Source organism: Canis lupus, chromosome 4, assembly GCF_011100685.1.
Source record: "Canis lupus familiaris isolate Mischka breed German Shepherd chromosome 4, alternate assembly UU_Cfam_GSD_1.0, whole genome shotgun sequence".
Lineage (NCBI taxonomy): Eukaryota > Metazoa > Chordata > Mammalia > Carnivora > Canidae > Canis > Canis lupus.
This window is the reverse complement of record NC_049225.1, coordinates 9,442,164-9,464,279: the sequence shown is the minus strand read 5'-3', so window position 1 is coordinate 9,464,279 and position 22,116 is coordinate 9,442,164. Positions and strand designations below refer to the sequence as shown.

The window sequence follows — 22,116 nt, the reverse complement described above, 5'->3', positions numbered from 1 at the left end:
ACTGTCCCCAAGGGAAGCAGAGGACACAGGAAAGCCACAACCAAGATACTACCGGTGAAGACCACACACTTCTACAGTGGAGCTGTCAGGATTATTTCAAATACCCTCTCCTCAAGTAAGGATAGCAGAAGGAGTGGAAAATTGTAATTCCCACTAATTCCAGTCCTACCAAAAGAAGTCAAAAGTAGTGGATATTATGGTCTTTGACTCCCACCCCCAGGTCCAGACTGAGCCAGGCAAGGAAGATTGACTTCTGTTTGCAGTGCCCCCCGTAAACTTGCAGCTGGGTGGTGCTGGAACTTCATACTGTTCTCTTATGTGTTCGTCTGATGTATTCTGTTCTTAGCTCTGCAGATTCTGTTACTAATTTGTTTTTCTAAGTCTTTCTTCTGGTTAACACGGGTTCTGTAAATGGCTCAAGGAAAGCACTTACCCTTTTATTAACTCGCCGCATGGGGCAGTGCCTCTCACCAGCATCAAGCCTCTGATTTTAAAGAGGGCAGGAAAGGTAAAAGACCTTATGTTCACAAACGACCAGAATAATAACTGTGGCTGTCAAAGAAATGCCTCCATCTAAGGGGGAAAAAATGTTTTGTTGGGTAGAGTCACAGGTAAGACAAAGTTCGAATCTGGGATTCTTGAGCTGATTTGGGTTACCCTCGGCCATAATGATAGCTATGCTCTCCTCATCACACACCCCTCACGCCCACAGAAATAGATTCCTAGCATCATCGTGTGAGGATCTCAGCCATGAGTCCATTCCCAAGGTTGGCCACAACTTGCATATTAGGACATTTAAAGACAGCTGAGCTTAGATTCTATCAGAATGAAAGCCCCCCGTGGTTGGAAGTTTTGACATTTGGGAAAACAGAAAAGAATACTGGGAACACCCGGGTGCGGTCCTTGCCTTCAGCCAAGAAAGCAAGCGCCGGAGGTGTCCCATGGCCACAGCTGTCTAGCTGCTCCCCTCCCCGACCCTGCTCGGCACAGACCAGGGCCCATCAGTGTGACGGCAGAGGGCAGGGCGTGTGGGATGGGGAGCCCCGGGGCCCCCGTAGGCCCAGTGGGACAGGTGGTGAGAGGGGGTGGCTGTTACTGAGGCTGCCTGACACTGACATCTGCCTCTGGTGGGGGGTACAGGAGGCTTTGTTTTGTTGGTGATACCTACTCCCGTCTTTTGTTGATTTGTTTTTTAGGACAGGACTCGGGTCGTGTCCCCTATCATCGATGTCATTAATATGGACAACTTTCAGTATGTGGGGGCATCCGCAGACTTGAAAGGCGGTAGGTGCCGCTCCTGCTCCACCCTGCCTTGCTCAGGCCGTCCGCCTGGAGGCTGATCCCTGCTCCCCCTCAGGGTCGTGAGCAACAGTGACCGCAACTTTCACACCACTGGCGCCCATGCTGCGAGCAGAGGGCGCCTCCGTGCTGGACAAGTAGCATCTCATAAAGAGAGAAAAATAGTCTCATTTCCCTTAAAGAACTTCCTGTGTTTCCTGTTCTCCTCTTATCTCTTTGACCTTCTGTGGCTGTTATGACATGTGGGGCTTAGTGCACAGTTTTGGTGTCATTTTTAATCAGTGAAGATTAAGCCTTCCCAAGTCAGAGCCTGGATGAGGAGTTGCCAGAGCTGACAGGCTGTGTGGTGAGCATCACGGAGCTCAGGATTTATAGAGTAGCAGGGCTGGGCTTGGCTCTGCCTCCTTCCTGATACCAGCTCCTCTGACAGCCTGTGTCTCCCTGGGGGCAAAGCCATCTACCCCACCACCTGGGTCACCCCAACTCTCGCTGACCACCCAAACCCCCTAGTCACCCCTGCACCTGGCTTGGCTGTGGGCTCCTGCTCCCTACCCTGCTGACCACCCACATCCTTGCCTCCAAGGGCCACACCAGCTTCCTGTTGGTCCTCACAGCCTCGGGATGTGCTCTTCACACCCACCACCCCTTGGGCCCCACGAGTGACTTGTCTCATGCTCTTACCTTCTCAGAAACTATCACAGGCCCCAAAGAACTTATGTGTATGTATGAGCATTTGCTATATTAGAAATTAAAGGCAAGAGATTGTTAAAACACAAGAGGACGCAGGTACACATCCTGTTGTCCATCAGAGTACCGATGCTGTATGTCCTGCGGCTTCTGAAAAGCTCTATCATATGCTTTTGAAAGAGTGTGAGTAGTGAAAGAGGCATGTAAATATAAAAGTAGTTTTGGTGTGATAGACCCCCCGAAAGGGTGTATGGACCCCCATGGGCTCCTGGACCATCCTTGGAGAACCACTGGTCTCATGTGGTGCCTCGTGGTGCCTCATGGTGCTGAGAGGTGCATAGGGATCATGGCAGCCATTTGAAGGAACTGGTCACATGACATCTGGTTCTTCCTGGTTGTCCTCATGTCCCTGGGACTGGCAGGGTTGGTTGGGGGCTGGTGACCTGTGCTCCAGGGTCAGAGCAGTGAATGTCCTGAGCTCTGAAACTCATCTGGTTGGCAGCCACACCTCTCAGAACTTGGCTGAGGGCCAAGAGGTCAGCAAAGACTCCCCAGTACTGCTAAAAGAGATGTCAAAGCCTTTGCCTTCTGTTTGTGCAATCTATTCACTATTGATTCTTTACGCCTAAGATCCATGATTTTTTTTCTAGTTGTCCAACACCCCTCTTGCTTGGTGGGAAACAAGGGCCTTCTTTTCCCACCTTCTAACACTTTGAGCTGAGTAGAGAGGTTGGACCATTCCAGACAGACACACACAGGATTAACTGATAGTCTAACATAAAAAAAAAAAAAGAAGAAGAAGACGTTGAAACTGTAAATTTGGGCACAGCCTCTGAAGACAGAATGCCAAGAGTCCGTGAGACTCGGGTTCTTGACCCACCTGCCCTGTCACCGCAGGCCGGCCAGTTCACCTCTGCACCTCAGCATGCCCATCTGAGAAGTGGGGGCATAGTAACACCGGCCACGGGGGTAGTAAAGGGGTGAGAGTGGCCAGCACCAGGTCAAAGATGTGAGTGAGCAGCTCCCCCATCCCAGGGCATCAGCAACAGGGCAGCCGTGGTGGGAGGACTCTCCTTACATCAGGAAACGTAAAATTCAAAGAAGATGCTTAGGAAATGGTAAGAAGGTTTGAAGTTTTAAAGAGGACAGATCCTTAGTTATGAAGAGAACATTAGTGTTCATAATGCGTTCTTCCCCTGAGGATTTGCAAGAGCTGAGGTTTGATGGGCTGCTTATGTGAGAGTCAGTGCAGGACACAGATGCTCTGGGGTGGGGGCAGGGGGCAAGAGTGCTGGCCTCCTGCTGGGTCGGAGGAAGAGTAGGCACCTAGTTTACTCAAATTCCTTTAAGAAAAAAATCAAGGATGACATTTTTAGCAGATTCTCAAAACCTAATTTAGTTTCTTTGGACCAAATTAATAAAATATTAACAATTATACCAAAAATGCAGGTAATGTTATATCACCTGGCCCATTGAGGACTTTGCATTGTCTGTAATCACATAGGCAGGACGTTTGTTTTTTTCCTCGTTGAGGCAGGCTTTCTCCCTTGGGCAGAGCTGGGCTCTTCATGAAAGCCCAGTGGGGCCTGCCTCAGTTTCCTCTCTGTGCCACTGTCTCTGCTGCCTGGCTCCCCTGCCGCTCACTCTTTTTTGGCCAGCCTGCCACACTTTGCAGTGACAGCTGGGAGACCATTTGGGTCCCATGCCCCTGGCTGGGCCAGAAACTGCATCCTGTGCTGGCCCAAGAGACCACCAACCTCGCATCCTGGCCTGTTCAGGATACAGACCCATTGACCTCAGAACACCCTGAGGAGAAACCCAAACATAGGTATTGCACAGGGCCTGCTGACAAAAAGCCTGATGGCATAGAGCTGAGGGATAGATGACCCTGGAGTAATTAGGTTTGGCTGCCAGGCCCTCGGAAATGCAGTAAGTGAGCCACCTGTCACCACGAAATGGTCTCCTCGTGCGTCTTGAGAGCATCAGCAGATGGGGTGTACTGGTTCCCAATGGCTCAACGTGGGGACCTTCTGAGTAAGGGTGAGACCCAGCAGCTTGTCAAATGTCATAAACTACATGCAGGCACCAGGCCTGGGCTGAGCCGTCCTGACTGGCCTGTAGATTCTACAAATGAATTGGGACAGCCGCTGTATTTCTCAGAAGTTGCAGCCTGCTGCCGGCTTTGCCACTTCCTTGGGCTCATTTTCATCTAAAAGCCTTCCCTCTGCCACCTTGCCCCGTATGGTTTGGTTGCAGTCAAGGGACATGGAAGCCAAGTGTGCCGGCTGGGAGACCTGTGCTCTCGTCCCCTCCCTGGGCTCTTTTGGCCTGGGACAGGATGGGAGGCACAGTGGCAGATTGGACTTTGTCCTCCTTGCCGCCCTGTGTTCCCTGTCAGAGTTATTTGCAGGCATTTTATGTAGGAAAGCCCACCCCACATTTTCTGTTGGGGGTGAGCTCCTCAGGGAAGGAGTCGCTGGTATGCGCCCTTTTCACTGGCTCCCTGGCCCTGGGTCCACCCTTGGCGCCCTCCCCTCTGCTGCTTCTCTAGTGGTGGTTTTATTATTTTGGGGTTTGTTTTTGTTTTTGTTTTTTTTCCTGTGTGTGGCTCTCAGTCCAGTCCAAATACCAAATCGTCTGAGCTGTGAGGGACGGGGTGCCAGGAGTACCCTCCGTTCTCATCAGCACCCTAATGTTTGGTTTCTTTCCTATGGCCTGCAGGTTTTGACTGGAACTTGGTCTTCAAATGGGATTATATGACCCCTGAGCAGAGAAGATCCCGGCAGGGGAACCCAGTTGCCCCCATAAAGTAAGTGTTAGCATCCTGCAGGGGGCACCCCCCTCAGTGACCCCGCTCGGGGCATTTGTTTCGTAGACGCTAAGTTAGGCTCTTTGTCCTCCTGCCCACCACCCACCCTGTTTCCCCTGTCAGAGCTCAAAGGAGAGTTAGCTTCTTCCATCACAGAATAAAGTACTTTGAGATTTCCTCAGATGAAGCCTGACGTACATATATATGAGACAAATCTCCAAGTTTAGGGACTTCCTTCACATTTGTACCATAGAGTGGTTTCCAGCAGGGCCGGCTCTTCAGGTTGAGCTTGGAGACTAAATCGAACAGGGAGGGTTGGGGGGGGGGGCGTGAGTCCCCTCAGCTGCTCCCCTTCCTGCTCAGCCTCCCTCCCTGAGCTACCCCTGCGTTCCCATTTGCCCACAGAGGAGAGAACTCAGGCCTGTGCCCTGCTGAGAAACTTGCGGTTGGGAGTCAGGAGTCCACCACCTGTGGGAGGTGTGAGTGTGGGCTGCCCCTCCATGCTAGACACACACTTAGGTGGCAGCCCTGACACAGCCTGCCAGCACTTGACACTGAGTTCTCAGGGCATCTACTGGGAAGGAGGTGGGGGCTCAGTTAACCCCACCACCACCCTGCCCAGGCTGAGTAAACAGAAGTGTTGAGTCCCAGCTAACAGGAACCAGCTTCAGGATGAGAATGAGGATAGCTGACGTTATCAAGCATCTCCTGAGTATGCTAAGGGCTTATATGTATTATTTACATATTATTTTTTCTAATCCTATGAGGAAACTGAGGCATAGAAAAACCAAGTCCCTGCCTAGGGCCCCTTGTCAGTGAGTGCCCCCAGCTCCAATAGTCACCGTCTTACAGGAAAGGCTGGGTCCAGGCCCTGGCGCTGTGGGAGTGTCTGAGCAGGGCAGGTGGGAGGCATTCGAAGTCAGCAGTGGAAAAACAGTGAGGATGTCCTGAGCTCTGAATGGGGAGCCATGGCTATGCCATTGCTTTTAAGATCAACTTGTAGACATGACGTTGGCATGAGAATGCAGAAGATCTGACCTTAGCCTCTGGCCCGTCCCTCTCTTCCCTCCCACTCTCTCTCTGCCTCTCCAGAACCCCTATGATTGCTGGTGGACTATTCGTGATGGACAAGCTCTACTTTGAAGAACTGGGGAAGTATGACATGATGATGGACGTGTGGGGAGGAGAAAACCTGGGTATGTATGAGCCTGAGTCTCTTCTTTCCAGTCTGATGAAACCATGGCCTTTTCCTACCCTTCAGCGATGTCCAAATGAAAAGTGGAAGCTTTGAAGAGGCTGTTAGGCAGGAGCTGGCAGTGTGCAGGGAGCCAGTTGGAAAAAACTCTAAAGGCCTTGGTCACCATCACTTGCCGTCGGCCCCCATACAAGTATCAATAGCATCCCTTTCACTAGTGTCTGGGGTCAGGTGTTAACTCTGTCACCTGAAGAGCTTACAGACATGGGGAAACATGTGGGATCTGTGCTCAGCCATGTGGAGTGGAAAACGAGCCCTGGCCAGCCTCTGGGGTTGGCCAAACTGGGATGGTAGAAATCAGACGGAGCAGAGAGGCCTTGGCATTTAAGCCCTCCTTTACAACTTTGTGAATGATTCCAATTTGGTTTGATTTTGTTTTTGTTTTTAATAACCCGTGCAAATCAGTTTTCCTCAGGTTTAGGGACAATGAAATTTTATAGACTTTGGTCTACATTTAGTAGCCAAATCATATTTATTGCATTAAGAGAAAAAAGACTCAATTCTTTTTTTTTTTTTTTTAATTGTTTGTTTAGGGTTTTCTGTCAGGGGTTCTGAACTGATTCTCCTCAGCTACGGATGCTTTCGAGTTAATTCCATCGTTGGATGGGTGCACCTTGGGAGGAAGCAGGGCAAGGACGGGGAGGAAAACGTGACATCACTGTCATTTTTAGTGGTTTTTCCTGTAACAGAAATTTGGGTATTTTTCATTTAAAAGAAAAAACTAGACTAGCCTCTTATTTTTCTCTCATTTTATGATGCTAAAGTTAGTGGCAACATCTCCTCTGTGGAGCGTTTGTCTGTGGTGTTTTGATGTTGAAAGCCTCTCTAGGCTCAGTAACTACACTGGGGCAAAGGACCAGGAGTCAAACTCCTTTTGGTTTTTTTAACAATACGTTGACAGGTAGGAGGGACTTGTATTAAAGTGGTTTGAGCACCAACGGCGTCAGAAGATTTATTAACCTTCTGAAGAGAATTCTGAGTCCCCCTCACTGCACAGACATCCCCTGATGGCTTTGTGGAGACCCTGCCAGCCAGGATCCCCCCCACCCACCCAATAGGACAGTGCATCACTTAGGCAACCATCTCCTGAAGCCAGGATGTGCTTTGCAATGTGTGCCATTAGCTGAAAGCACGGATTAGACAGACGAGATGGTGGCCAGCCTTTGTGTCACAGAGGAGAAAGAGCATTGATTGAAGCATCAGAAGGTTATTTCGCCCAGAGAACAGAAAAGAGAGAGAATTTTTTTTAATGACCTGGTTTGTTTGTTGCTGCTGTCGGTTTGGTTTTTATATTCATGTAGCTGTGACACAGGTGAGGTTCCCTGGAAGGGCTTGAGGGGATTGGGATCAGGGTGGAGTGGGACAGGGAGGAAGGGGCTGAAGCAGCCCCTGCCTGGGCACCGTCTGGTACCTTCCCTCCCCTTGCCTGGCTCTGTAAAGCTAAAGAGTTCCAGGAGTCTTCCACTGTCTTCAGAGCTCCAGCAACAGAAGTCCCCAGTCTGAGTCCATCTTTCTGACACCACTCTGACTTCCTTTTCTGAGCACTGGGTGCATACCAGCAGGTGTCCAGCCAGCGTGGTATGTGTGGATATGTGTCAAGGGAGGCAGGGTGCAGAGATGCCTTTACTCAAAATCCAAAACCACCTCCTCCAAGTACACCCTCCTCTCCTCCCCCACTTCCCTGCCAAAAAGAACCACTACAGCTTCCATGTTTCCTACCTACTAATGTAAGTCTAATGTAAGCAATTAAAAAGACAAAGAACCTGATACCTAGCCCCCAGGAGACATAGGGTCAGGCTCCTTGGATACCTGTATCCTTTGTGTCATGTCCCCACAGTATTCAGATAGAGGCTGCTTCTGGTACATCAGCTCATTATATGCTCTTTTTTTTTTTTTTTTTTTTTTTTTGAGATTTTATTTATTTGAGGGAGAGCAAGAGAGATCACAGAAGGAGATGAAGAAGGAGAGGGAGAAGCAGATATTGCCATTGAGTGGAGAACCCGATGCAGGGTTTGATCCCAGGACCCCAAGATCATGACCTGAGCCAAAAGCAGATGCTTAACTGACTGAGCCACCCAGGCGCCCCACCCCCACCCCCACCCCATTTTTTAAAAATTTAAGTAGTTAACACACAGTGTTAGTTTCGTTAGTTTCAGGTATATAACATAGAAATTTTCCACAACTCCATACACTTCATTTCCTGCTTTCTTGAAGGACCAAGTTCTTGCCTCAGATCTCAGAGCTGGTCGTTAGCAGAGCTACGATGCACACACAAGCTCCCTAATTCAGAATCCACCCAGTTATCTTGAGGAATCATTCCCAAGTTGTGGTATCCCCAAATTCAAGCAAAACCAGAGCTGAATATAATTGTAATTGTATGTGGCCTTCAAAATCTCCCACTAGATCTCTGAAGGGATCCCTTCGTATTTAACAGCTTCTGCCTATAGAAGCCATTGGGCCTTCCTAGCCCCCAGTTTTGGAGGTTCCAGTTAGGCAACCCCATATCTAAATTTTATTTCCTGAAATACAGAGAACTTCTTACTCAAGGTTTTTTTGGACTCTGAGAAAGAAAATCAGAAGTCCTTGACTGCAGAGGGTGTGGGTAGTCATGACCCTACATTTTTCAAGGGTTCAAGGGTATTGGTTACAAAGGGCCTATGACAGCTGCCAGGATCACTCATTTCCAGCCGATGGGGTATTCCTACTACTTCAGCTTGCCGCATCCAGTACGAGGAGCTCTTGTGATTCTGTCCCTAAGTGGGAGTAACACACCTTCAACTGAGCAGTCAGGGCACCTGCGGCTACCACAGATGAGGCTTTATCTAGAGGATTTACCCAGCACCTCACTCATGGTCTACGGTAATCCCCCCCTTACTTCTGATCCTTCTCTACTTGTAGCAGTGACTGCTAATTCTGTGGATTGTCTTACCTCCTCCTTGTGTTCTTGATGTCAAGAAAGTGCCCTTTTATACCAACCACAAAGTCTCCTGCAGTCACTTGGATGTTTAGTGATTAGGACAGGTGCCTGGTCAGAGGGTGGCAGCCACGTGCTGAGCTTTCCCCAAATACGGTTATTCAGAACAGCGTTTGTGTTGACGTTGGCCTGAGCAGTGCTGGCCAATGTAACTAAGCATCTCATTACTCCTGAAGGTTGATTCTGTGTCAGAGCAGGCGAGCTATTGTTTACTGGCTAGTAAACTGGCTAGTGGCCAGCTTTGAAGGATCTGTGAATTACTCAGGCATCTTTGGTCACTACCGTAGTCCAAGAGACACCTGTGAGCTTCCCAGGTGACTTAAAGCCTGCTAATAATGCACAGTTATGGATGAGTATCAATTTTGAAATTTAAGGAAGAGTTTTTTCACCTGGATGGAGAAAGCGCAGGTGCATAGTAATGCTCAGTGCCCCGGAAGTAAGTTTTAGAGGAAGACGGCATATATGGTGGTCTGTTGTTTCTAAAATCAAAGCTACATTGTGGGCATTTCATGCCTATCAGTGTTTATACACCTTCAGCGACACCTTTTCTAACAGTGTTGATCCTAAGCAAGTGCAAATGTACTACCCCATGGTCATGAACCAGCTAGTGAAGAATTCAATGTGAGCATTTCATTGGTAGATACTGTGATGCTACGTGGACATGCATGGTCTTATGCTCAGTGTCCTTTATATTCAGAATAGACCAAAGATTCACACTTATCTCAGGGTGTCTCATCCGAATCTGGAAAGTGTTTCCACATGCTCTTTCTTTTGAATTTGGAATAGAATTGTTTAATGAAAACATTGGATTTGGTGACACAGATCTCATTGGCTTTTCCCTAATTCAGATCTGTGCTAAAATCTAAGATTGTAAATGTTCCAGGGTAGGTAGTTTATTTGACATTATTCTTCATTTTGTCTGTATCACTTTACATTTCTGTAAAACAACACCACTGGGGAAACACCCTCTTAGTGAACCCACGGATGAACTTTCATTCGATCTTTTTTTCTCTCTTCAACTTTATTGAGGTCCAATTGACAATTTAAAATTGTATACATTTAAGGTACACAGCTTGATTTGAGATATCCGCCTGCACATACCTTCTGGATTGTGCCATGGAGCCAGGAGATCCAGGATGTGTCGGATGTCTCCACTGTAGAAAGTTTGGGACCATGTTCTGGAAGGAGGCCAGTTCCTTATTCACATCTCTTTCAGTAGTTGAGGGCACAAGTGCCCTTTGATGGGATGGTGATTGGCAGGTGTCTGTACCCTGTCTGGGGTGGCTGCTGCTCAGAGCAGTCTGGGGCTCTGTCAGTCATTGTGTCTTCATTCCTCATCGCAGAGATCTCATTCCGAGTGTGGCAGTGCGGTGGCAGCCTGGAGATTGTCCCCTGCAGCCGCGTGGGACATGTGTTCCGGAAGCAGCACCCCTACACTTTCCCTGGGGGCAGCGGCACTGTCTTTGCCCGGTAAGTGGTTGTGGGAGGCTGAGCAGGGACGAGGACATTGGTGACCACCACCCAGACACCCAGACAGGACTTAGCCCTGGGCCGTATGGAAATAGGTTTCCTTCATTGGCATACCACACAGCATTGATAGGGATCAGCTGTACACACTGCAATGTGCGTGCCTCTCAAGGGCGTTACGCTGAGTGAAAAGTTGCATACTGTACAATCCCACTTTTAACACAGTTTCAGACACAGCTACAGTGATGGAGAGCAGACGGGCGGGGCAGGGCAGGGATGTGACCACAGAGGGGCAGCCTGAGGGGTGTCCAGGGTGACGGTGCTATCCTGAATCCTCATGTGATGGTCATCGCACAAGACTTTACATGTGTGAAAGCTCATACAACTGTACACACCTCCAAAAATGTATGAGAAAGCATTATTGTAAAGAAGAGGGACTTATTTTTTTGTATGCATTACCATCCAAGGAACAATATGTAAGTCAAGCCATACTAAATTCAAGCCAAAAAGATGGGGCATGGGGATGTGATTTATGATAGATAATAGATATATTTTAGTAAACATGAGGATGCCAAATGAGCTTTCTGAAGAAAATAGGCAAATTACCAGTCTCAGGCCCACGGTTTTTTCTAGGGAATTCTTTTAGGTGCTAAAGATAAAACTGCACACAAGCCAGCCAGCCTGGCCTCCAGGAGGTGGGAGTAGTCAATCCAATATATGAATAGCTAAATAAGATGATTGCAACTACTGATAAATGCTGTGAAAAAAGATAAAATGTGGTCATGTGGTTGAGCATGAAAGAGACAGGAGAGGTTTGTGGGGTGGCATGCAGCCAGAGGGACACTCTGAGGAAGTGGCACTTGTTTCAGACCCAAAAAGTGGGAGGGAGGGGCTGTGGACTCTTGGGGAGCAGTGCTTCCTGCAGGATGAGCAGGTTCTCGGTGCTGAGAGCAGCATGACTTCTTCAGAGCAGAAGAACACCAGGTGGGACTGGAGCTGAGACAATGAGGGGACAGTAGACAGGATGAGGGAGCTAGACCGGCCCTTGCCAAGCACCTGTGTAGGTCATGGGAAACTGGATGTTGTTTTGATGCCAGGGAAAACTGCTATACATTCCTGACTTTCTCTGGTTTAAGCTACAGTGAGGTCCATCTGGCCACTGGGCAGAGGGTGGCCAGGAGGTGACACCAGGAGGAAATGATGGTGCAAACATCCCTCCCCTCCACTACAGGAGCAGGGGTGAGGGCATTTCTTAGAGCCATTGCCGTGGCCCAGGCCGAGAGGAAGTGCCCTGCCCAGGGGGTGCCAGGCTTGGCCACCTTCTGGAAGGCAGCATTTACAGTGGCCTGACAGTGACAGGAGACCAAGAGCCAGGAATTAAGAGTGAATCCTTGGCCGTTGGTCCTACAACTTGGCTGACCTGGTGCCGCCACCAAACTAGGGGCACTTGAGAGAGGGTGGAAATGAGCTGGAAAGAATGACTAACATATCTCCTGTATAGTGTTTTAAAACTTGGATTCAAAGTACAGATTGCACAATACACACATATTACACAGAAGTTAGTTTCAGCAAAGAATCTGGGTTCTGGGAAACTTTCATGAAGTCAGATAGCAAAACTTCTGACCAAATGATCTTCTTTCAAAGGCCTGTCCTTTCTCGAATGTTGTCTGACTTCATTTCTGTTCTTTATTAGAAACAAAAATGTGTTCTTATCCAGTGAGCTCTACAAGAGCAAACAGTGATAGGTATGTTTTTCCCCCCCAGGGACAATGTGAGATTCCTCCCCAAAACCTCCTGTGTAGACATATCAAATACCCAAATCAAAGCTATTGGTTGCTACCAGCACACGGCAGGCTTTTAGAAAAGAGTCTGTTAGCATACACAGAACATTGCTTTATACGCTTTTTTAAAAGCACTCTTCTTTATATATTTTTTAAAGATTTTATTTCTTTATTCATGAGAGACAACAGGCAAAGAGAGACATAGGTAGAGGGAGAAGCAAGCTCCCTATGGGGAGGCTGATGCGGGACTCCATCCCAGAACCCTGGGATCACAACCTGAGCCACCCAGGTATCTCTAGATAGAGATTCTAAAATGGGCAGTAGAACAGCATGTGGAGGATGATCTCATTTGTGTAGGTTAGTTTGTCAGTGAATGAGTGAGTGAATGAATGAATGGAGCAAGTAGCCTAGTGGGGTCCTTTGTTGTTTTACCACTCCCAGGTGTGCATGTGGGTGCTAGAAAGGGTAAGGTGATGAGACCCACCCGCAAAAACTTTCTTCCTGTCTCTGGTTGTGGCAACCACATCCCATAAGACCAGTTGAGAGTGATCCAGTTGGACAGGTCTCTGTGTTTCCAGTTAGCTTCCTACAAGCCCCTAAGAGACTGGAGGACTCTGTGTCTGCTTGAGTGGATGTGTTCCCCAGGGGCCAAAGAAGGTCCCAATCAGAATAACAGTGTAGAGGTGGGGTAGATCCTTAGGTGGATACTTGGTTTTAGGTTTAGAGTTAACTGTGAGACAGTGAGACTTTACTAATATGATTTAAATTAAATACGGGAAACCAATGGTTTAAAGTTACTTTCTTAACCACCAAGCAGCAGAGCTGGCCCATGGGAATCACACCTTCTTTCTGCTGCCTGCCTCCTGATAGTGCTACTTTGTCTACACTGAGTATAGGGTTGGGCAGAGGGGAAGCAGAAAGCAAAGGGAGCCTGGATGAATGAAAGTGGACCCTTCTAGAGGACACCACCAAGAAGATGGTTTGGCACATAGTAGGTACCAAATAAACGTTTGAATGAATGAATTGAAATGAGCACTGAGTAGCCCAGGAAGCTGATTTGTTGAAGTTATCTAGTATCTTTTCTCTAGCAAGTAGACAGAAGGATATTGCTTTGCATTTAGGAATTAAGAAATGACTTAATTACTTAATGACTTAGCTGATTCAAAACCACTGTGTCATTGGAATTCACAAAACCCTGAAGCCATTAGGACTAAAAGGGACCTAGGAGATGCTTGAATCCAATTCTTTCATCTTATTGATGAGCAATCCAAGTCTAAGAGCCCTGAAGTCACACAGCTGGGCAGAAGTTGAGGCATGGGCCACTTCGGAAAGCCCCCAAATCCTAGTAAGAGTATTTAATGGCTCATCTAAGAAATAATGCTTATGATCCAGCATCCCAGGCACTTCAAATCTTTATTTTTTTTTTTTACTTCAAATCTTTAAATGCTCATTGCTGTACATCTACATTTCTTACAGAACAAGAGTAAAAAGTATCCTCAATCTCATTACCAAAGACAGCCTTATAATGTGGCAGATCCATCTCTCACCCCGTCCTCCCCTCCTGTCTTTTCCCTTCTCCCTGCACACACAGGTCTACCCTGCACTGGTCTCTCACCCAGCAACCAGTCAGGGACATCATTCCACAGCAGCAGGTAAAATGTCCACCAGTATTTTCTTTTTTTTTTTTTTTTTAATTTTTATTTATTTATGATAGTCACACAGAGAGAGAGAGACAGAGACACAGGCAGAGGGAGAAGCAGGCTCCATGCACTGGGAGCCCAACGTGGGATTCGATCCTGGGTCTCCAGGATCGCGCCCCGGGCCAAAGGCAGGCGCTAAACCGCTGCGCCACCCAGGGTTCCCCCACCAGTATTTTCAATGACTGTAGAATCACCCATTTATTCAATCACTTCCCTGTCGATCATCATATGGTTTCTAATTATTTTTTTTTTGCCATTAATAACAATGCTGAACTGAGCTTATCTTCACATATATATATTCTCCTTGAGGTAAATTTTTAGAAGTGGGAACTGCCGAATCCAAAGTGAGGGCCCACTCATTCATCTTGTCTTGCCCGTCTCATAAATGGCCTTCTCAACAGTTCGTCTACTGCACGAAGAGGGAGAAAAGGACTATACATCACTTAATGTGAAAGATATGTGCCCTGAATAGAAATTATTTTAATAATTGTAGCTCAGATAATTTGAAAGGCTCACCATTGAAAAGAGATCTTCCTGGTAGAGAAAAGGAATTCTTTTCAAAGGTGATCCTTGCCTCCCTGATGTATTTATTTTGGAAGAACATAATGTCTCCTATATGGGTTCTAAGGAGGAGTGAGTCTACCTTGGAATCGAGTCCAGGATATGGGAGCGGAGAGGCTCACGGTATGAATGTTGATGCCCACGCATGCAGGAGCCTTTCATACAGGCCGTAATGCAAAAGTAGCTTGTTCAATGGCTTTGACTGATCATACATCATGGTTTTGAGATTTAAGTAGGTATGATTATGAGATTTAAGCATGTGGTTTTCTCACTTGTCAGAAAAAACCCATTCTATCTGTGTCCCTCCAGCACGATGTCATTAGTGGGAGCCCCCGATGTGGGCCATAAAGCTCTCCCCTTCGCACTGTTATTCCTTGTCCAAACAGGACACTCTCTCAGCTCAAGTCTGCAGGGGGAAAAAAGTCTTTTGAATAGTAATTCTTATGTCTTTTTAACTTTTCCACAGAATTATCTAGTAGCGTTACAGCTGCGATGAGACAGGGCACAGAGGCCAAGGGTTTCTGGGCTATACACCCTGGTGCCAGCCATCTGTGCATACGTCATGCAGGCTATTGCAGTGACGCTCTGTGTCCTTGCTGGCCCAGCCCCTGTCTCTTCCAGTACCTGCCTGTGCTTCAGTTCTAACTCTGACTTTTGTTCTTTGGCAATTTGTTTCCGTGAAAGACAAGAAAGCGAGTTCTATTGGTTCAGGAAGCACCCACTGAATGCCAGCTACGTGCAGACATGGGTATGGGTGCTGAGGGGGACAGCCCGCTCTCTGCATCACTGCCATAGCTGCCAGCCCTCCTCAGAGGACCTTCCTTAGTAGCCCTCCATGCAGACAAGTACAAACGAAGTGATGCTGATGGCCAGGAAGCAAATCACAGCTCAAGGAGATTTATTTTGTTTCTAGTAACACCCGCCGGGCAGCAGAGGTCTGGATGGATGAATACAAAAATTTCTATTACGCAGCGGTGCCTTCTGCCAGAAATGTTCCTTATGGAAAGTAAGTGTCACTTGAGCCCTCTCATGCTGCTTTGCTCAGGATCATTGGAGGTGGGGGGAGCCTGTGGTCAGCCCACACCCCATGAACCATTCTGCCTCCCGGAGTCCAGGACGGTTGCCCGGGTATCAAAGCAGGGGCCTCTGCTCAAGGCTGGCCGAGGGCCCGAGGCAGGAGGCGTATGGGAGGTGGGACGAGGGTGTGGGGGCAGGAGTGTGGACGGGCCCCACTCCACTACCCGGCCCAACCCTTTCTCATCAGCAGTTTTTCAGATTTGATGTAAGGAACTTGTCCGTTCTTAAAGCTGGTAAAGGAATCTTGTTTCCCTCTCCTCCAGTATTCAGAGCCGATTGGAGCTTAGGAAGAAACTTAGCTGCAAGCCTTTCAAGTGGTACCTGGAAAATGTCTACCCAGAACTAAGGTAAGCCACTGGGGATCAAAGGGCTCAACGGATGTCAGAGAGGCAGTGAGGTCCCAAGAGGTAAAGAAGTCAAGGAAGGTTGCACCTCAGGCAAGAAGCCAGGAGCTGGGGTCCCGGTTTCCTCACCCTGCAGTTGTCCCAAGGCACCCCTGATAATGCAAACACGCACCCTGAACAGCGGCCTCCTGCCAAGTGACCTTCCCATTCTCCACAGAGGTGGAAACAGTCCCGGGTGTCACCTCATTTACCTCCTGCCCTATTGGGAGAGGACAGGGGCTAAGTGACCAAGGTCTGTTGTGTCACCAGCTCTGTAAGTTGGCCCCCCCCCGGTGTGCACTTTGGGCACCCTCTGCCCAGCAGGTGCCTCTCCCCAGCCTCCCTGTTCTGGCTCCTAGAGCCTCACCCACGTTGTTCATCTTGCCCTAGAGAGCAAGTGTCCAGAGCCAAGGTTAGTGCTGGTCCTGGCAGAGGCCAAAGAATAAATCCACTCCCCACCTTGCTTCTGCTGCGAGGATGCCGCTGCCCCTCCTGTGGGCTGGTGAACAGATGGCAGCGCCCAGCAGAGGTCCAGAGCCCGGGACCCTGCCTGCAGCAGCGCCTCCCCCTCCAGGCTTGTTCTTCCACGTGTGACATGGAAGTAATAACACCGGTACCCTGCTTCCCACCCGCAGACTCACTGATGGCAGAAATACTCTTCTGAGTCTTCTCTCTATACCCAGCATTTCGTCTTAAATTAATGAGAGCTCCACATCCTAAGGGAGCACTGAGACCCTAATCAGAGGGCCTGCAGGTCTGCGGGTTTCGGGATCCATCTGAACTTCATCTTCATAACGGGATTGCCAGACAGGTTTTGCTTTAATGTGGCACATTCCTTATTGTGAATATTCCCAGAGCATCGCACAGCGAGTCCCCTATCTCCAGTGCAGGGACAGTGAATTCAAGAGTCACGCCCATTATCTTTTGTGCTAACGGCTCCTTCAGAGCCCTTGTCACAGAGATTTGTTTGAGAGTTAGATAATGTGGCTTTGCCTCATCGCTGCTATTCACTTACATCGCCCTCTGGAACTGTTTCCTGTGCTTGGGGAAGTAATGCACAACATCATGCCACACACCCCTACCCCACCCCAGAGAGCAGGGACCTCAGAATGTTCTCCTCCCTCTGGCCGCCTCCATGAAGGATGGCTTTCGCTGAGGCCTGAGAAAGCCATGGGGGCTTCACCCATGGGAAGCCTCCGGTCATTATCCCCCTCCTAGCCAGTGAGGGGCTTCACACCAATGCATTGTTGCCCTGAAATGATGCGTACTCTGCTTTTGCTGTCACAGTTGTCTGTGACTTGGTGGGTGATGATGCCAGGCCGAGTGACATTAAATGCAGTTTCACCCTGAGGACACCCATGATTTGGAGTGACATCGGGCCTGTGCCACTTAAGACCATATGTAAAGCATTGAGCACCACACCAGCAGGTGAATCTGCTTCCCCACATCCATGCCAGATAAGGAAGGGAAACACCAACTTAATATTCGTATTGTGTCTGTAATAAGCACTACTGTTTACTGGGTGCTTGCTATATGCCAGGCACTGGGCTCTACGTGCTTACAGTGAAATGTTTTCTGTGATACTTGCAACAGACCTGTTCACAGGTGCTGTGCAGAAGAGGGGTTTGAGGTTTAGAGAGAGTGGGAGTCTGAGAGGTGACACAGGCCCAGGCCAGGCACAGTTTTGGGTCAAATCCTAAGGCATGTTGCCCCCAGCCACCGTGCCCTGTTTCTGTTTGTCTCAGCCGCCTGACAAAGCCACTCAAGCTCTCCCTTCCACTAGGTAAAGGTCAGATCTTAAGTCTCCTGGGAAGTTCAAGGCAACAAGACCTGACCTTATGAATTGCTTTTCTAAAGAGTTTCTAGGCAGCCTAAGATTGAAGAATAGAGGAGCTTTTCCTTTCCAGAAATATTTCCCTGGTAATGGGATAGAAAGAATCCTTCTCCAACTTGAAGTCTTCACTTAGGGTTAGCAATCCAGGGCTTGTGAGAAAAGCTGCCTGGCTGACACAGCCCGCCTGTGGGAGGAAGGTTATGAGCCAGGGGAGTAGGCCTCCTCCCGTGGTTCCTGCTGCCTGAGACAATCACTGAGCACGGGGGTGTGCAGCCTGCAGAATCAAGCAGATGTTTCTCCCCTTGCTTTCCAGGGTCCCTGACCACCAGGATATAGCTTTTGGGGCCTTGCAGCAGGGAACCAACTGCCTGGACACTTTGGGACATTTTGCTGATGGTGTCGTTGGAGTCTATGAGTGTCACAATGCAGGGGGCAACCAGGTATGTGTGTGAGGGTCTCAAGCACCTGGAGGCCCAGAGAGAACAGAAAAGGGCTCTGAGCTTACAAGTCTCAACTGCTGCCTTTGTCCGTTGACCCAAGATGTCTGAAGTAGCCCCTGGCCCCTGCTGGTCACCCACCTGCGGCTGCAGGATCAGGTGGGATGCCCCAGACTTTGTCATCAGCCTCGGGCCAGGCCCTGCTGCAGCAATGAAGGGGATAGTACTTCACATTGACATCCAACATCCGTTGTCAAGGCAGGGCCATAGCACTTGTGACCTTTATCTGCTCCTCTTCCTCTTCCTCGTCTTCCTGTCACCTCTCTCATCCCTGTGGTGTGTGCTCACCCCAAAGCACCTGTCCTATGTCTGCATCTGTGTCTGGTCTTCGAGCATGCTTGTAAGCACCAGCCTCCTGGCTGGTTTAATTGGTGCTTAACCACAGCCCCTATGGCTGCTGCCAAAGTCATATCGGTCCCTGCCTATAAGATAACAGTGGGTTAGATAGAAAATATTAGTCGTCACTTGTCCTGGACAGTGACAGGCTGACACACACAACTTGTCCTGGAAGCCTAAACTCCCATCACCTTCTGTCCTTACTGAAAACAAGACAGAGAAGTGACAGCCTGTAGGCCTACATGTTCCAGATGACAATGTTCTAGAAAGCAGTTTTCCCAGAAGAAAATAATAAGCATTTGGTAAAATGTGGGCTGTGTACACAAAAAAGTTTGGGTAATGCTAGGTACTCTCATCTCTTTGAAAAAAATGCCAAGCTCTAAGAGGACCTGTAGTTTAAATGGTGGGGGTGCTGGGAGGGGGTTAACTCAGTGTATCTCAGATTTATTGATCCCAGAACCTTCTTTAAATAGAAGTATTTTTAAAAGAGTTGGTTGTTCCAAGTCCCCCCAAGGAGTACCTTGGCAGACTGCAATCCCCAAATGCTTTACCTCCTCTCTTCGCTTGGTAATGTCATTTTAGCAGTTGCTTGGACCGATCCAGATGTCCTAAACTAGACAAGGGAGGGAGAGCCAGCTTCAGGTGGCAGCCAGGGCCGGTCCAGCACACACATGCCACACTCGGGCTCCTGGGGTCTCACCTTTGTCCTGCAGGCACAGCCCCTGGCTCCTGCAGATGCCCCAAGGACAGACTGGGAGCTTTGGGTGAGCACAGATCCAGCCCTGGGTGCAGCCAGATTTGTGGATTTCGAGTATTTCAACCTATGATATGTGGGTCCCCATTCGTACTCTTTCCCAGACCCCATAGATGTTAGGAGTCAGGTGGAAGAGCTGTAAGGAGAGAAGGAAGGAGAGTAGGGGGGGAAGATGAGGCAGGCAGAGATGGGGACAGGAGGGAGGGAGGACTCCATAGCCAGAATGAAAATACTAAAATGTTGCCTTCCAAAAAGTTAAGCTTGGGGAAGACAAGCTTCTTGGATCTAACGATTCTCCAGAAGCTCAGTTGAATCTTTGTCAGCAAGGTGGTGCTTCAGAAAGGTCGTGCCTCTGGTAAGCATGAGGGTGCTTCTGGTCTTCACAGCAAAAATTCAGAAATTTGGCTCATGCATATGCAGCTGGGTGAAGTGCACCTTCCCCCTGCATGGTACACAGCAGAGGACATGTGGCCCACGTTATCCACCATCTATATCGCTGGACTTGTAATGCCAAGTTGGACTCACGCGTCTCCCCATTGAATCACTGGGGATTCCCTCTGTCACGTTTGCAATGTTCTGGTGATTCGGTGATAGTTAAAGGGGTCAGTCCCTTATATTGTAGCCGCTCTACTGGGCCATGAGAAGCCTTACTCTGTAGAGCATTTGAAAAGTAAGTACCATGGCTGCGAGTGAAGGATTTTCCGTTGCTCCACACCCCGCCTTCTCCGTGTCTCAGGCACCTGCTTCTGTCTTGGGCCCTGTGCTTGGCTCTCACCCACTCAGCATGGTCTTAGGAGGGGAGGGCACCTTTTACCCCACAGCCGATTAACCAAAGCTGGTGGCTGCTGGGCAGCAGGCTGCCATGGCCTGTGTGGCCACCACCACCTATGATGGCTGGTGGCTGTGGCTCTGGATCCCCCAGATCCTGCCTGCAAGTTGGTCTGAGCCGACCACCACTCCTCTGCAAGCCCACAGGGAGGCTGACTGTCCTGGCCTGTCTGGCACATTGCTGGTTTACACCTGTTTCCTGTGCAATTTTGAATAGCCTCCCCCACTCCCGGTCTCAAAGTAGCCTGGTTCAGTCCCCTAGTTATAGGCACTGGAGCTCACTGATGACGAGCTGCCCTCAGGATGCCATTTGGCGGGGAGAAAGTAGATTGGGACAGTGGAGGAGGCCACCCAGACACGTTCGGGGAGCTTCTGGGTTTGTGCCTCCCAGTGTGGGGAGGGAGGGGCACCCCGAGTCCACAGGGAAGGAAGCTCTCATGCTCTGGGCCTCCCAGACTTCTCCCGCATCCCTGTCCACTTGGCTGCTCATGAGTGTCCTGCATCACGTTCTTCATTGTGTAAGAAACTGGTAAGCGCCCCCTAGCTGGGTGCATGGGTGACACTGCTGTGCCGTGGCCCAGCCCAGATGTTGGCCTGTTCCAGTGCTGTGTGGGGCTGTCATGAAGAACAGACATGACAGCAGGTGCAGAGCACTCCGTTCCCACTATTTTCCCCTTCTGTTATGAGACCGTTGCTGTTCTCACAATGATGTGGGGCAGAGCGGGGCTTTCCTTCCTTCCAGCAGGTATCTGCTGAGTGCCCACTGGGCTAGGTGTGGTGCCCTCGGAGATCCTAGACAGGAGGACATAGCCCTGCCTGTCCAGAGAGCAGGTTTCTACTTGATCTGAGCATTCCTCCCATGATTTTGTGCTGGAATCACCCCAAGAGCTTATTAGGAAATTCTGGGGATGGGTCTCCTGCCCAGAAAGCCTGATTTCACAGGCCTGGGGTAGCAGAGCATGGGGGTTTGTGATGGCTCCCGAGGTGGGTGACCCTAAACAAGCAGCTGCACAATAAGAGTTTTCTAGAAGGAGAGACCACATGAGTGGGTGACAGGCAGCATGACAACGTAGTGTACGGTCATCTACAACCTGGGAACACCCTCCTCCTGGACCAGCCTGTGGCCCAGAGAGCTGCCTTCTAGAGCAGCACCACCCAGTTGTGCTTTGTATGATGAGAATGTTCTAGATGTACACCATCCTATATAGTTCCCACCAACCACATGTGGCTACAGAGCCCTCAGGGTGTGGCTGAGGATGTCAGGTGTTCATTCTGTTTGACTTAATCAAGGTCAATAGTGGCCACCATATGGGGAAGCGTGGTTCTGGAGGCAGCAGGAAGCCAGAGCTCACGCTTGCCACTTGCAGATGTCCCGACTCATAACCCTGCCATGAGTAAGTCCCATCTGAACTGATGGAAAGCGATGCTTTTTTGAGTGGTGTGCCACACGGGTGAGGAATGAGAGGATAAATAATATTTCCTAACTGAAAACAGGATCCCATGCTCTGGACGAGTAAGGTTTGTTATCTGGTTTCTGGTTGAGCCTCAGCAGACACACAGGAAATGGGAAAATTAATGGCCGTGCTTTTTTAAGAGTGGCAGCTCAAAAAAGCAATTCTTAAATATTTATGAACTTTATTTTACAAATTCAGATCATTGAAATGCAACAGAAGAACAAAGTGGCAGCCAGCTCTGTTGTTTGCACAGCTGAATTAGGTTTTCTGGAATTCAGTGTAAAGTCTGCTTTAAAATAATTAAGCACACAATAGCAAGAAGGTGGTAGAAACATCCATACGTGAGCTTTCACTGGGTATCTGCAACCCTTCCAACATCGTTCAACACTTGCTTCCAAAGAAGTATCTAGAATCTTACCC

At 49.0% G+C, this 22,116-nt stretch overlaps 1 protein-coding gene across 3 annotated transcripts in view; it reads left to right on the top strand.

Moving 5' to 3' along the window:
• The window catches only part of GALNT2 (polypeptide N-acetylgalactosaminyltransferase 2), a 191,132-nt gene that overhangs the window by 160,124 nt on the left and 8,892 nt on the right, over positions 1–22,116 (top strand). For all 3 annotated transcript variants that reach the window (XM_038533940.1, XM_038533941.1, XM_038533942.1), the window contains exons 8-14: positions 1,197–1,284; positions 4,708–4,795; positions 5,888–5,991; positions 10,368–10,494; positions 15,447–15,539; positions 15,874–15,957; positions 18,141–18,267. In XM_038533940.1, coding sequence (XP_038389868.1) covers positions 1,197–1,284; positions 4,708–4,795; positions 5,888–5,991; positions 10,368–10,494; positions 15,447–15,539; positions 15,874–15,957; positions 18,141–18,267 — 711 coding nt within the window. The remainder of the gene's footprint in view (positions 1–1,196; positions 1,285–4,707; positions 4,796–5,887; positions 5,992–10,367; positions 10,495–15,446; positions 15,540–15,873; positions 15,958–18,140; positions 18,268–22,116) is intronic.